The 15323-nt window shown below is 39.1% G+C and overlaps 1 protein-coding gene across 1 annotated transcript in view; it reads right to left on the bottom strand.

Moving 5' to 3' along the window:
• Positions 1–5265: 5265 nt before the first annotated feature.
• The window catches only part of flt3 (fms related receptor tyrosine kinase 3), a 54259-nt gene continuing 44201 nt past the window's right edge, over positions 5266–15323 (bottom strand). Inside the window, exons 21-27 of the mRNA XM_007900680.2 lie at positions 13097–13233; positions 12320–12444; positions 11461–11583; positions 9076–9187; positions 8881–8980; positions 8076–8181; positions 5266–7527 (exon numbers count right to left, since the gene is read on the bottom strand). Of these exons, the coding sequence (XP_007898871.2) occupies positions 7390–7527; positions 8076–8181; positions 8881–8980; positions 9076–9187; positions 11461–11583; positions 12320–12444; positions 13097–13233 (841 nt within the window). The 3' untranslated portion in view covers positions 5266–7389. The remainder of the gene's footprint in view (positions 7528–8075; positions 8182–8880; positions 8981–9075; positions 9188–11460; positions 11584–12319; positions 12445–13096; positions 13234–15323) is intronic.

Raw genomic sequence — 15323 nt, forward strand, 5'->3', positions numbered from 1 at the left:
AGCACCGCCACGGCGGTTGGGGCGAGGGATGTGGTGGGAGGTGTAGCCGGGTGGTGTGGCCTCTGTGAGGGGGAAGGTGTCGCCTGGGGTGAGCCAGGTTTCCGTTAAGGTTAAAAACTATTATTCAATGCAAATCGGATGTCCAATGCACTTATGTACATTTACCTTCCACCTGCTGAATTTCATTACATAAAATTACAAACCAATGCTGTGGTGAACCTCAAATATGACAAATATAGTAGAGATTAATAGAATAGTCCACTTTCTTCCAGCTTCACAGCATTGCTCACCACCATTACTTTGATATCCCCAAACCCTCATCTATGCCTGTCACCTCCAGAATTGATGCTCCCAATGCCCTGCTCACCAGTTTCCCCAGCTCCACCCTCTTCAAACTCCAAACCATTGTGAGGGTTAATTAAAATTTGTACCCTGCGCTGACGTAAGGACTGACACAAATGTTGTACAAAAATATAAATGTTTATTAATTCAGGTTAGTAATAGTTATAAGTACAACAACAACAAGATTTCATTTCTAGAGCACCTTTCACGTCGGGAGGACGTCCCAAGGCGCTGGACAGTTGGGTCGGGACCCGAGCAGGGGGGAAATGGTCAGGGTGAGGGGAGGGAAGGGACGGAGCGAGGAGGGGGTAGAGAGTCGAGAGGAGAGCTGAAGGCGCGGTCAAAGAGAGAGGTCTTGAGACTGGCCTTGAAGGAGGAAAGGGAGGAGGTGGCGAAGGCACTGGGGGATGGAGTTCTAGAGCCTAGGGGCTGAGAGGCTGAAGGCCCGGCCACTGATGGTAGGGTGGTTGGGGCGGGGGATGTGGAGCAGACCGGAGTCAGAGGAACGGAGGGTATGGGCGGGTAGGTAGGGGGATAGTAGGTCGGAGAGGTAGGAGGGAGCAAAGCCGTGAATGGCCTTGTAGGTGAGGATGAGGATCTTGAATTCGATCCTCTGGGGGATGGGGAGCCAGTGGAGGCGAGCGAGGGTGGGAGTGATGTGGTCCCGAAGCCTGGTGCGGGACAGTACACGAGCTGCAAAGTTCTGAATGACCTGCAGCTTGTGGAGGGAGGTGCCAGGAAGGCCGGCAAGGAGAGAGTTCCCATAGTCCAGCCTTGAGGTGATAAAGGCTTGGACCAGAGTTTCAGCAGCGTGAGGGGTGAGGTAGTGCCGTAGTCTGGCGATATTCCGGAGATGATGGAAGGCGGTGCCAGTTGTGGCGCAGATATGAGAAAGAAGGGACAGCTCAGGGTCGAGCAGAACGCCAAGGTTCCTCACTGGCTTTGAGAGGTGGAGAGTGCAGCCTTGGATGTTTAATTTTAAGTAATTAAAAGAATACATCACAATAATGCTTACATAACCATGTACAGTTTCACAACGATCTAACCAAATGCTATAGAAGCGATAGAGGAGCAACGTCCAATTTAATGTCCATTTTAATGTGTCCTTTTTAACAGCTCTTCAACGGGTATCCAAATATTGTTGTACATTTCGCAGTTCGATCACCCAAAAGTAAGTATTCAGGTATTATGAGACGTCCAATTTTATTATCCGAAAGTATCCAAGTATTTATGGCAGTCCAATTCTATTATGGCTCGTCCAATTCGATCATTTCTTCTTCCTCAATTATTTCGTCTGATTCTCTTTCTGAATCAATCTCCATTTATACCTTCCGTTAGGCGACCTTTCACTTATTGCCTTTTGCAAGATGGATCCTTTGTAAAAAAAAATACAACACAGCTCTCTCTCCAGCTGCAGACCATTTCTCCATGAGAAAATGACTGATAAGGATTGAAAACAGTTTGTTGTTTATAAGCAGTCTTTTGTTTCTTCTGCAAAACTAGTCACACCCAGCTCCCATCATATGAGATTAATCATATGCCTCAAAAATATAAACATCGCACATATAATTTGAGATATTATTTAACACATTAATTACAGAATTTTACACCATACAGAACTAATTTGAAGTTCCTGGGATCCTTAACGTACACCTGTTTCTTTTTCTTTTGGTCAGCCAGGGAAATCCATTACCATACTTAAGAGTTGGCAAATAAACTGAGATTCAGGTTGAGAGCGCTTCCAACAAAGCCAGGCCATAACGTGAGGTAGGTATGTCCTTCCTAGGAAAAATTGCACTTCCCATTCCAGACCCAAGGACATTTCCATGCATAGGTGACATACATAAGTGGTTCTGTCAGATGGCTTTGGAGATTGTTAAGCAAGGTGATGGATTTACGCTTGTGTCAGACACCCAGTTGACAAAAGAAATACCTAGAATTCACATAGCAGATTATGTCTCTTGTGAAGTAAGTGAGAACACACAACTCTCTGTTGATTGCTTTAATTGAAATAATGTTTCTATTTTTGAATGGCAGAATAGAAGGCATTAGGCCCTCAGATCATTTCTCAGCAAATCCCAGCCTTTCTGGTAGCAGAAAGCAACCCTTTATCAACACATATTTAAAATATTACATCACAACTATCAAGATTAATAAATATATTATTGAGTAATATATTTAGTCAATTTTACAGCATGAGTAAAAACTTTATTTTATTGTAGAATAAAGTGTGTTTTCAGTTTGGCTTGTGTGTTACCACTCTGATTGCTGGGTTAGACGATTGTGGTTCAAACTCAACATACGAACTTGAGGTGATTGTCTGATGCACTTATAATAATCCTTGGATTTGATACAGTGTCTTATCATATCGTTGAGAAGTCTTAAGCGATTTACTGTAATTACCGTAAATTGTAGTGACTGAGTACTTGTAAGTGAACGCGGCAGTCAATTTGCACGCAGCAATGTCCCCACGAACAGTGAATGACACATTATCTGTGGGATTGTTGGCCAGGACAATGGGAGAAGCTCCCTTCTCTTTATGAATACAGTGACATTCTGTTAATTGCATACTCAATTTGACAGTGAAAATTATTCAAAAACCAAATTATTCAATAACCAGACTAAACATAAGAGGAGACTCATCTCCTGGAGCTCGAGCCACACAGATTAATAAACATTTTGTGCTGCACTCTACAAAGTAATGATTTGGGATTACGCGTTTATCTGGACTCCGATTAATTGTTTTTTATACAAATAGCGAGTGGAAAATTATTCAATAAACTGAATTATTTGTATATCTGGTATTCAATTAACCACTCTATATTCTTAGATTAGGCATGAAAATGATTTGCAGTTTCTAAATTCTATTCAATAAACTGAACTATTCAATTATCCAATATTCAATTAACCAAATTGCACTGTAGTGCCATTGGATTTTAATGTCCACCTGAAAAAGCAGAGGATTGGTTTAGTGTCTCATCTGAAGGACAGCACTTCCAACAATGGACTGCAAAGAACCAAAAACACTATTTGAAAAAGAAGAGGTTCTCCTGGCTGCCAATCTTTCATATTAATTGGACACTCAGTCAGTAAAACTCATTAAAAAATATAAAATATACAGATTATATATCGAAATAGCATCAATATACCTAACTCTATCCATTGCACACTGACCTTTTCTATGTTTAGTTCTTTAGATTTGTCTGTTACCACATGCTGTTTTTGTTCTCCATGTTTCCCCTTAGACTCACGCTAACTCTGTGCGTCAGAACACCATTACCACATCCCATTGTTACAATTCCCCTTTTGTCCACTGTTCAATGCCAATTTTCTAATCTGATTGAATCTAGCAAAGTATATGTCCAATGTTGTTATCGCCAAAGTAACTACACTATTTTTTTTATCCCTCAAAGCTTGTATTTCAGAGCTCTACTCATGAACCTTCATCATTTCAAAGGGTGGATGAGGTGGAAAAGGGAGAGACATGCAATCCAAAAATTATCAAATGAAGAGAAGACAGTCACTAACACATCAGGACATCCTCTAGGCCAGTGTTGCTCAAATGTGGCCACCCACATGGTTTTGTGTAGTTATGGAAGCCTTCAGCGCTTTGGGACGTCCTCCTGACATGAAAGGCGCTATACAAATGTAATCTTGTTGTTGTTCCCCCACACAACACATTGTCATTGCTATTGGCTGGTTGTGCAAAGCGATAATTTGTGTCATCGTTCTTAACAGCTAAGCGCCTTGGGATGTCCTCTCGAAATGAGACACAATACAAATGTTAAGCTGATTACAATTGTGCTAGAAATTCTAGCCCCTAATAATAATTATTTTTATGCACTTCTCAAATGATTTTCATTTATTGTGCTGTTCTAATCTTGTCACTGTCTGTGCAACATTTTGTGTAAAAAAAAAGTGTTTTCTCAAATGAGATTTGTCAAATGTACAGAAATAAATCAAAAACATTTGAGATGTGCACATGTCTATATTTCCTTTATTTTTCATATCATGAAAAAGCACAAAAAAGCATACTGTTGAAAGGGATGTTTATGGATGAGACATTATATTAAAGTGCCTGTGCCTCAGATCTAAGTGAACTGTCCAACATAGGCATTAAGAAGAATGGGTGTCAACCTGGCCCAGTTACTAACACTTTCAAAACCCCACTTTGAACTCACAGTGTAGGCTCACACTCCAATACAGTGATGGGGGAGCTTTGTATTGTGGGAGGTGTCATTGGATGAGACGTTAAGCTGAGGCCGTCCGAGCCTGTGACTGTTCAGACGGATGTTAAAGATTACATGACAGTATTTGAAAAGAAGAGGGAGTTTCTCCCGATGTCATGGCCAACAACCCGTCAGATAAAATTGGTTATTCTTTTCATGGCTGTTTGTAGGACCAGACCTTAAAAGAAAACTAATGATGAGATGATTCATTGGGCTGCGAATATTCAATGGAGTGCAAAGACTTTGGCTTTCGGGTCACCTTCCCCCTAAACTCCCTTAGCTATAACATACGTGTTATTCTCCATTTGTTGGTAAACTTGTTGGTGATGAGCAATATTATTTTTTACTCGCCTGTAAGCTTACTGACAAACAGAGAATAGGCAAACCCTGTTAAAAATGGTATCTTTGTTATCTATTACTGGCAAGGCAGATCAACAGGACACATTTTACACGTGGCATTTACACTGACGTCTTTATAATAGGATTCCTGACTCACTACTGAGACCTTACAAGCTGGAAATACCACCGCAGGTGCCAAAACTGTGTTGACTTAACAAACAGTATAACACAAAGATCTGTTTATATAGACTTGCTAACCAATTTATTGCTTAGTTGACCATCTGGCTATTCTCTCTAGAAGTTACTAATCAAAGAAATGCATTGTCACAACAACAAAAAGAGGGATCATACATAAAGTTCCAATTTTATTTAAATGCATTAAAAAGGTAAACTTACAAAAAATTACAATTTTCAGCATCATCTTATTAATATAAATACTATAAAGTTTTATCAGAATAGAAATACAGAAGCACGAATTCACTTAAAAAAATCAGAGCAGTCTAATGTCATGTAGCAATCTAACCACTCTGCTAGCATTGATAGGAAATGTCTCAAGATCAGCACAAGATTATCTGCACTCTCGATTCTACCTCCAACTCTGCGGGGAAATAACTAGGTTCCACTCTGACCAGAATAGGAACTCACTGAATGTGTGCGTGTGTGTGAAAGGGGGAAGTCACAGATGTGAACCGGTGTCCCATACCAACCCAACACAGTTCACAATTAGCATGATACTTAACAACGCACTTCAATCCTAAACTACAGAGGATAATAATGGAAATGAAATTCCATTCCAACAATCTGTCTCTGGAATTTCCATGTGTAGGTGGGATGCATGGAATTTTCAGTTTGGTCTGGATACTCTTAAGCATGGTGATGGGTTTCCGCATATGTCAGACACCCAGCTGACCAAAAAAAGGAATGGAAATAGCAAATGAATGTATTACAGGTACAACAATTTGCCATTTCTGTCTTCCATTCTATTGAGAAAGCTTAGTGCATCATAGTAGCTCGGGATGTGAAATACTGTGCTGTCCACTACAATGATCCATGGATTCTGATGAGCTAACCTATTTTATTTGGGAAGCTCTGCTATCAAATTGAAGATATTTCCCTCCATTTGCCCTGAATGGACTTGTGTATGTATCACTCTATGCCCTTATAGTTTAATCCTCATTCTTAAGAGGTGCATTAGTGACACATGTACACAAATGCTATAAGTACTTCCTGAGAACAGTAAAAATACTGATAGGCAAGTAACATAAATACAACTTAAACAATATAAAAATATGGAAGCGTAAGCCCATATTAAACTTGCAAAGAGAGCAGTAATATGCACCCCCCAACCCCCTACCTATTATTTCATATTTAAAATACAATGACATTGCAATGATTTAGTCAGTAATCCTTGAATGAAAGACAGTTTAGAAATTGCAACACAGGAATTTGATTGCTCATGGTTGAATTTTACTGCACAAATAAAGTGGACCTCTGAAGAGTTCATATAAAACAAAGGTCGCATCTCAATATTCTGAGATTGGATGCAGAATAATCCTGTTTCTCAACTGGATAAAGTGCCATCCAAGTATTTATAGGCATTGGGAAAATAACTTCAGCATAACTCTATTAAGAACAAGCCTTGGGGTTTGTGCAAAACACCAAAAATTGAGTCTTTGTTTTTTAAACAATATTAAAGAATGTCTGGCCATGTGACTGGCTCTTTAATATGTTAAAAATGATCCATCCAAAGATCTCGGTTGAGAGTTTGGAAAAGCCCATAGGGGGCAATCCCAGTGAGACTCACACCTAGGTGTTTGTACTCCTCTATCATGTCTACTGCTTCTACAGCATGATTCATATTGCCTGAGATCCCAATTATACTGTGTTATTGCAGTGATTTGCCACCAAACATGCAAAATAAATGTAGCACAAATTTATATACAGTATATCCAAATACCAGCCTCAGTAACAGCCTCAGAAGAGCACTCCTTTACTGCAGCTGTGTGACACTTTTCAAATTGGTGCACCAGCCTTCCTTTGGCTTATATGAGTTAGTTTGCTAAGATAGTCTCGAATTCCAGGCTATTCAGAACTGAACTGAGACTGAACCAAAACATATATTCATGAAATATTTACATATAATAGAGAAAGGAAACTTTCATCCTACTGAGTTAGCTTCTAAACTGGGCCTCAGAAGTGAAGAAGCAGAATATTAATCCTCTGCAATACAGTTGCCTTTCCTCACTCTGAAGTCCTATTTGTCATTAAAGACAAAAACATTACTTTGTGAGACTAGAATGTAATTCCAGAAACTACTGAACTACGACACAAGGAAATCAAAAGATTCAACAAACTGCAGCCTTCTTTGCGTTAGCAGCTTGGATAGTCGTTGATTAGTTTTGTGCTAAAGCAGTCAAGAGTCCAATGGAACCATTTGCATCCATCGGGTCAGGGAAAAGGGAAGACAGATTGGTGGATCTTAGGCCATTGAAATGGTTTCATTCAGGGAGGATCCAGTACTTGAAAGCTGGAAGGGTGGATTCTCTTGAGGACCAATAGAGATGTTTTTATAGATGGAGTTGTTTATGCACGCCTTGCTCTTTGTGTTGTGATAAACCTAAATAAAAACAAAATTAAAAGTCAATTAATGCAAAAAGGAATCAAGAGAACTGCTCCACTTAAGCGATCGGATTTCATTAAAAAAAACTTTTTTTACAATAAAGTAATTAAAATCTTAAAAAATATATTGTAATATCACAAAAGTGAAAAACAGGGCAGAGCAATTAATACTGGGTAGGTAATATTAATCCTTGATATAGAACCTTATCACGTCTTCGAGACATCTCAAAGTGCTTCACAGAATATACTGTAAAGTGGATTGACTGTATATTTTGTGGGCTAAATGCAGCAGCCAATTGTGCACAGCAGTGTCCCACAAACAGTCGTGGATTGAGTGGACAAATTATTGGTCAAATGGATGGACATTTGAATCAATTTCTAGGTGAATCAAATGAGCAATGTAACATAGAATGTATTTAGAGGACAATAATGGCAATTCAAAACCTAATACTAATAGCCCAGTGTATGGAAGCACCCAAACATAATGCTGCACACTTCAAATATTGTAATTATATTATCAGGATCTCGCTCAAATCTCTAACTTACGGCAACTTCAGCATCTGCCAGCTGCTTCTCAAAAACGGCAACTAAATATTGAAATGCAGGTCGTTTCCCAGGTTCATTAGTCCAGCAGGACTGCATCACGTTGTAGCTACAAGTGCATGGAAATAAATGTTAGGAAATACAAACAGTATTAAAAGAAGGGCAATCAACCAATACTGAGTTATTTGCTTTAGCATTCCTTTTATCACGGCATCAAATCATATCAAGAATAGCATCTACAATACAGTCTCCTTTTAAACTCTAGGCTTATTCTTTAAAGTTCATGGTTATTTATATAATAAAAGCTGGCAGTGATGGATAAATGTACCTATGTACTGGGGATGCCAGTAGTGAATGAGGCTCCAAATATGTTTTTGACAGCCTTTAGGAATCATCTGTAAACCAACAAGATGCTCAAAATTTCCTCAGTTGAGTTTAATTTATTGTATAATACATTGATATCGTTGTCTGGCAAGCTTTCCTGTTGCTTGTCCAGCTAGGACTACTTTATCAGTTAGGGCTTTGGCTTTCAGGGTTAACAGGAGCTGAGTGGGATGCCTCCCTGGCACAGTGACTGATCTGCCCTTCCAAGTCCTGCCGATGAGCCAGGCTGACTGTACTGTCATCAGCAGTGCCCTGGAATACCGAGGACCCACTTGACTCAGGAACTGGACAACCAAGACCGCCACAGAGGGTTGGCTCAATTCTGACATTCTATTGCCAGGCATGTCATCTAGGAGCCAGTTCAGTTCCAAGAAGGACCCCACTTACCAAACTGTCTTCTGTTTCTAAAGTTAAACAAACTTACATCTCTTCATTGGCATAAAATGGCTGGTCCATCTTAAAGCCGCTCTGGATCAGTTTATAGAAATATGCATCCACTTGAATGCCTGGGTATGGATTGACTCCTGAACAGATTTGGAAAGACTCAATTAGCAAACATAACTGAGCAGAATTTATGAGCATGCATTTATTGTTTTAAATATGAAAAATAAATAATTACCAAGAGAGAATATTTCCCACAGTAAGATTCCATACGACCAGATATCGCTGTGAATTGTGTAGCTGCCTTCAAACAAGCTCTCAGGAGCCATCCACTTAACGGGCAGCCGTGCCTAATATTTGAAGGATAAATTAGTTATAATAATAATATAATCCTTGCTTTTGATATAGCGCTTTTCACGTCTTCTCGACGTCTCAAAGCACTTCACAGAATAGACTGTAAAGCGAATAGACTGCATATTTATGGGCGAAACGCGGCAGCCAATTGCGCACACCAGTGTTCCACAAACAGTGGTGGATTGAAAATGACCAATTTATTATTGTTTTGTTTTGGAGGGAATATTATTAGGTGTGTGGAGTACAGAAACTTGCCCAAGGTTTCGCTGCCCAGGTGTCTCGCTTGCAAGGTGAGTGCTCTAACCACTGAGCTACAGGACTCCACAACTGTTAACTGTAGTTAACTACAGTATTAAAGGTTGTTGAATCATACTTTAGAATTTCCCTTATCTGGCAGATTCATTGTTATTTTGTTGAGAGATGTTCTTTAATAAGTATCCCTTGCTTGAATTCTAGTGGCATCATGAGCCATGAGAGAGCGTAAAAAATAAAAATAAAGAGTATAACACAATATAATACTTTAATAAATAATATGATTAGCCTTATATTAGATGTTGTACCTTTCATGTCTAGGGGTCATTTCAAAGAGCTTCACTGGATATACTGTAAATTGTATTGATAGAAATTTGGCTGTAATTCTGAACACGACAGAACAGTTGTGCAAAATAATATTCTATAAACAGCCATGAAGTGAATGACCCATTTTATTTGGGAGATTCTTGGCCAAGGACTTAACTCAATTATTCAGAATGACAAATGCGCTTTTACGCATTATTATCCATTTTGTGATATTTACAAACTGGACTTGTTACATTAATTGCGATTTCTGCTTTGCAAACACTGTAATGTAAGATTTACAGACAAGGAATCATGAATCACAACAATAATAATATAATAATCCTTACATTTGATGTAGAGGCTTATCACGTCATTGAAACGTCTCAAAGGCTTCACAGAATATAGTGTAAAGTGGATTGAGTGTATGTTTTATGGGCGAAATTTTTGCCAATTGCGCACAGCAGTATCTCACAAACAGTCATGGATTAAGTGACCAAACTATCATTATTTTTTTACATTTTTTAAAAAGATTATTACCCCTGGAAAGCGATCTTCCAATCAACTAACAACTGGTTTCCTATTGACTGCTAGGTAAACAGAGTCATGTGGAGTAAAGGAAATTGTTGGGAATTGAACCCAAGTCCTATTGCTTGAAAGGCAAGTGCTCTAACCAATACGCTATATGACTCAACAAAATGGCAAAGTCCCTCAAAAAAGCTGTTGGGGAAATGCCAGTTATTATCCCCCAGGAGTTTGGGTTTTTGAGGAACTGTCAGATTGTTCTAGGCTTATATGTAAAAACATGTTGCCTTTTTTATTCCGCCTGATCGCTCTGCTTGCTTGCTATGTCCGTTTTGCCCGAAAAAGTATACAGCAAATTCACTTATAAGTATTCTCTGTGAAGCGCTTTGAGATGTCTCGATGACGTGATAAGGTGTTATATCAAATGGAAGGATTATTACGTCCACAGACTGTTTTGGGGGCATATTGCAAGGCATGATATTTACAGTCTCATTCTCAAACAGCCATAAACCAAGTCACATGAAGGCCGCCATCATCCATGTATGTTATCAAACATGATGATGGAGTCTATGAGTCTGGAGTGCTCAGGACATGAGAGTACAAATTAACACCCGGACAAGATATTTAAGTGATAAAAGTGGACTATTGACCCCAATTTGAAGGACTCCTTTTGCATGATTACATACTTTCAATTGGGATCTGGGCCTTAACATACCCAATTACATGTAACTACATGTATTTTTTGTGGTGCAAACATCAAAAGGCAGGCAACCTAACTCATTAGAACTCAGGAACTTTTATCCCTTGCTATAAACAGGGTTAATTTTTATCGAACATAAGCTTCCAGTTATGGCTATTCTGAAGAGCTATTGTGCTTCCAAGGCTATTGTGCCTTTAAAACAAGGGAAACTGCAACTTGCCAATTTTAAAAGCACACATTGTATTTCCGCTAATCAGCATTACATATTGTTCTCTGACATCTGCATGTATTCACACAAGGTCATTTTGACTTCCTTTCCCTGTGATCCAATGATAAATGCAATATTAACTATAAAGAAACAAACAAAGGCTTCACTATTGAACAAGGGTACACATGGACTAAACTTTGAAAGGCAAATAGAATACAATGCGTCAAAGAAATAAATTAAACTTTACACTTAAATACAAAGCAGGGTATAAATGAGCTTACGCTGCCTTTGATGACATAGTTGGAGTCTTGCATGACATCCCTGGCCAGTCCAAAGTCACAGATTTTTACTACTTTTCCATGTGTCACCAGCACGTTCCTGGCTGCCAGATCTCTGTGGATACACTGAAAAGATCAATTATTAACTTACTGTCACTTTTATTGTCATGGTCTTGCTCCTACCTACCTCTCCGACCTACTAAAACATTACCAACGCGGCCTGCTCCATGTCTGTCACCCTGACCGCTACACCATTGGTGGTTGAGCCTTTTAGCCTTTCTGCCTCCACCTGCTGGAACTCCATCCCAGAGTCCCTTCGCCACGCTCCCTCCCTTGCCTCCATCAAGGCCCATCTCAAGACACTCTTCTTCGACCATGGCTTTGGTCACCCTCCTACCCCTACCTTCCCAGTCCTCCGCACCTCTTGATCCCAACCCCTGGTTCAAGTCCAAATCCCTGACTGTCCAGCACCTTGGGATGTCCTTCCGACAGGAAACGCGCTATACAAATGTCATTTGTTGTTGTATAGGAAGCATTAAAACACCAAAACCTCTAATAGGGTAAGCGCAGTCACACTCTGTCATGCATCTGCAGTTATCTTGAGGAATATCAAGACCTTCCTCTTTGACCGTGCCTTCTATCATCCTCTCACCTCCAACCCCCCTTTCCCTCCAACCCGCCTTTCCCTCCACCCCTCTTGACTCCAACCCCTAGATCGGGTGCGAACTGTTCACTGTCCAGTGCCTTGGGATGCCCTCACAATGATAAGGACGCTATATAAATACAATTTGTTGTTGTTACTACTGTAGCTCATATCCAGAACTTTAGCTGCTAGATCTTGAGATGTCATAAACCAGCTTACACTTCTTGAAGCAAGGAATTCCATGCCTTTTGCAACCTGATAGGAAAAGCTGAGAAGATCCTCGAATGTCAGAATCTGCAAGTCTTCATCATCATATCTCGTGACATTTAGAACATTAGTTTCCTCTGTAAAAGAACATGCACCAGCACAGGTGTCATCAAATGCCTGTGGTTGATTAAGAACAATCCTCCATTTGCACTTTGAGATGTCCTCCTGACGAATGGCGCTATATAAATGTAAATTGTAAATTGTGTTGTATTTCATATAGAGCTTTGTTATGTTGTCAAAACTTCTTAAAGTGGGATTTAGTGTTGTGACTGCATTTGTAGCCTCCAATTTGTGCACAGATATGTCCACAAACAGCCCTGCAGTTAAGTCCAATTTTTTCTGAGGGTTATTGGCCAGGACACCAGGAGAAATTCTCTTCACTTTTGCGAATAATGCCATGGGATCTTTAACATCCTCCTGACTAGGCAGACAGGACCTTGGTTTAACGTCACATCCGAAGGACGGCATCTCTTACAATGGAGTGCTCTCCCAGCATTGTACTGGATTGCCATTCTAGACTATGATCTCAAAGTCATGAACTAGTTGGATTTGCAAATTACAGAGCAATGACCTTGACTGAGGTGCTTTGCTTTTTGGAACTCCTACAAGTAAACATAAGAGCAGATTTTATAGAATTTCTAATTGTTTATGCTCTACTTATCTGAATTTATGCCAACAATACTAATGAACCACAACATCAGTTTTGTGCCTTGCACCAATATTTCTTACCTGTACCTAATGGGCTTGTTGGTTCATCTTGGGCAAACAGTAAATCACATTCACTCATCAGTGACAAGGTGCCAAGATCACTCCTACCAGTCATTGGGATGTAGGATCCATTTTGGAGAAAGCTTCCAACTTGGTGGCTGTTGAAAATACAAAACAAATACAATGTATCCTAACATGTGCAATTAACAGCAAAAAAAGTGCTAAACAGACTTTTATTCTAATTCTTTTTCTTTTGAAGGTGATCATATTCTTACTTTATATCAAGCAATAAAAGATAAATACAAATCATTGACCATTAAATCTAAAATTAAGGATAATCTTAACTCGGGATTTACTGATCAATGATTTGTACATAAATATGCAAATGATATTTGTATGTTTTTTATATAATAATAATACCCTGCGTGAAGAGCACTCTATAAATGCACTATATAAATATAAATGCATGTTGTTGTACTGTATATTTTTAATGATTTTTTTTAAAAACACATTAAATTAAATACTAACTGGTCCTAGACTGGTGCAGTTTGGTGGTGGAGCACTGACCTCCTATTAGACAAGTTCTAAATCTACCTTGATTATTGGGAATTCCCAATGGACAGTTTCGGTTTCCAATGGATGACCTAAAAACTCTCACCCGAAACCAAATGCACACTAGACCCACGCTTCACCTGGATCTAGTGCGCTAGAGACTTTTTGGTTTAAATTTAAAAGTAGGTGTCGTGTGCCAGAAGGTTTTTGTTTAAATTTAGAAGGGCGAATCAGGGATTTTTTCTGACTATTTGTATACAGCTGAGTTGCATGCACATAGACCACATGCTAACATAAACATGACAGGTTCTCTGACTTGCATGATTTGATGGAGTGAATGAGCAATTTTTCACACACGAAGCGATATGGTAATTATCACCTTGGGAAAGCTCACATTTTTCACACAATTACTTCTTCTGGCAGAAGCAAACCACTTGCACCACTTAAAATAAATGTAGTTTTACATTTTGATACTCCAAAGTAATATGCAGGGCAGACATTACCTTGGGCAAGTTTCCTTACTCCACACAGAGCCTAATAATAATCCCTCCAAAACAAAACAATAATAAATTGGTCATTTTCAATCTACGACTGTTTGTGGGACATTGCTGTGCGCAATTGGCTGCCGCATTCGCCCACAAATATACAGTCAATTCACTTTACAGTGTGTTCTGTGAAGCGCTTTGGGACGTCCTCCCGACGTGAAAAGCGCTATATCAAATGCAAGGATTATTATTATTATTATCGTTTATTTCAGTAGCCACCAAAGGGGAGCGGCCAGAACCTGTAAATAAAAATGATAAAAATACAGTTTTGCCAGTTCTCATTCTAGCCACTAGAGGGTACGAAAGTGAAGTGCTCCAGTTCAGAGCAAGGATTGAACCATTTGGTTCAATGGAATTGCACCACTTGCTGGTTATTCATGAAGTAGCATTGAGAGCAGCATCTTGATTGAAATAGATTTGGCAGTGGGTGGCAGCAATGGAGATATGAAAAGGAATAGATCTAAAACACAATGTATAAATATTTATACACTGTACATGTACATAATGTAAAATTGATTATTTATTTTATATTTATTATTGTATACTATTTGGACGGACACTTGAATGTCCCTCAGCTGCCAAAAGACTGATTTAGGATGTTAATAAAACTGGAATGTAACTGGTGATTAGCAATTGTACAGTAAACATAATTCAATCACGTTTCATGAGATTACTGACAATTTGTCAACAGGAAACTACCCACTACCCAGGAAACTAGTTTGTAAAGAAGGACAGCTCAGCTCAATCGAGAATACATTATTGAGATGATGCCAAAATGCACTGTGAATTTACAATGATGAACAGGGGTATTTCTATCAGGAAGTTCAACTTAAATTCTCATTCCCAACTGTTACTTGTATATGGAAAAGCAAATCTCACTGAGGCAGAACCTTCCCAATCGGCAAAGCGAGAGATTGCTGCTCGCCACAAGCAGATTTGCTGATAACTTATTGGGTCACTGATTATTTTTGCAGAACATAAATATCTGTACTAATATTCGTGCATGGTATTCCTGGTAATTTTTCCCTGGTTATTCACTCAGATCTAGAAAGATACTCAATCCTGGAGAAATAGTCACTCTGATTTTGTTTTAAAAATATAACCTATTAAGTGCATGCTAATCTTAAAAATAAACAGAACTCCATCTGTAT

This window comes from Callorhinchus milii, unplaced genomic scaffold (genome assembly GCF_018977255.1).
Source record: "Callorhinchus milii isolate IMCB2004 unplaced genomic scaffold, IMCB_Cmil_1.0 Scaffold4, whole genome shotgun sequence".
In the NCBI taxonomy this organism is placed as follows: domain Eukaryota; kingdom Metazoa; phylum Chordata; class Chondrichthyes; order Chimaeriformes; family Callorhinchidae; genus Callorhinchus; species Callorhinchus milii.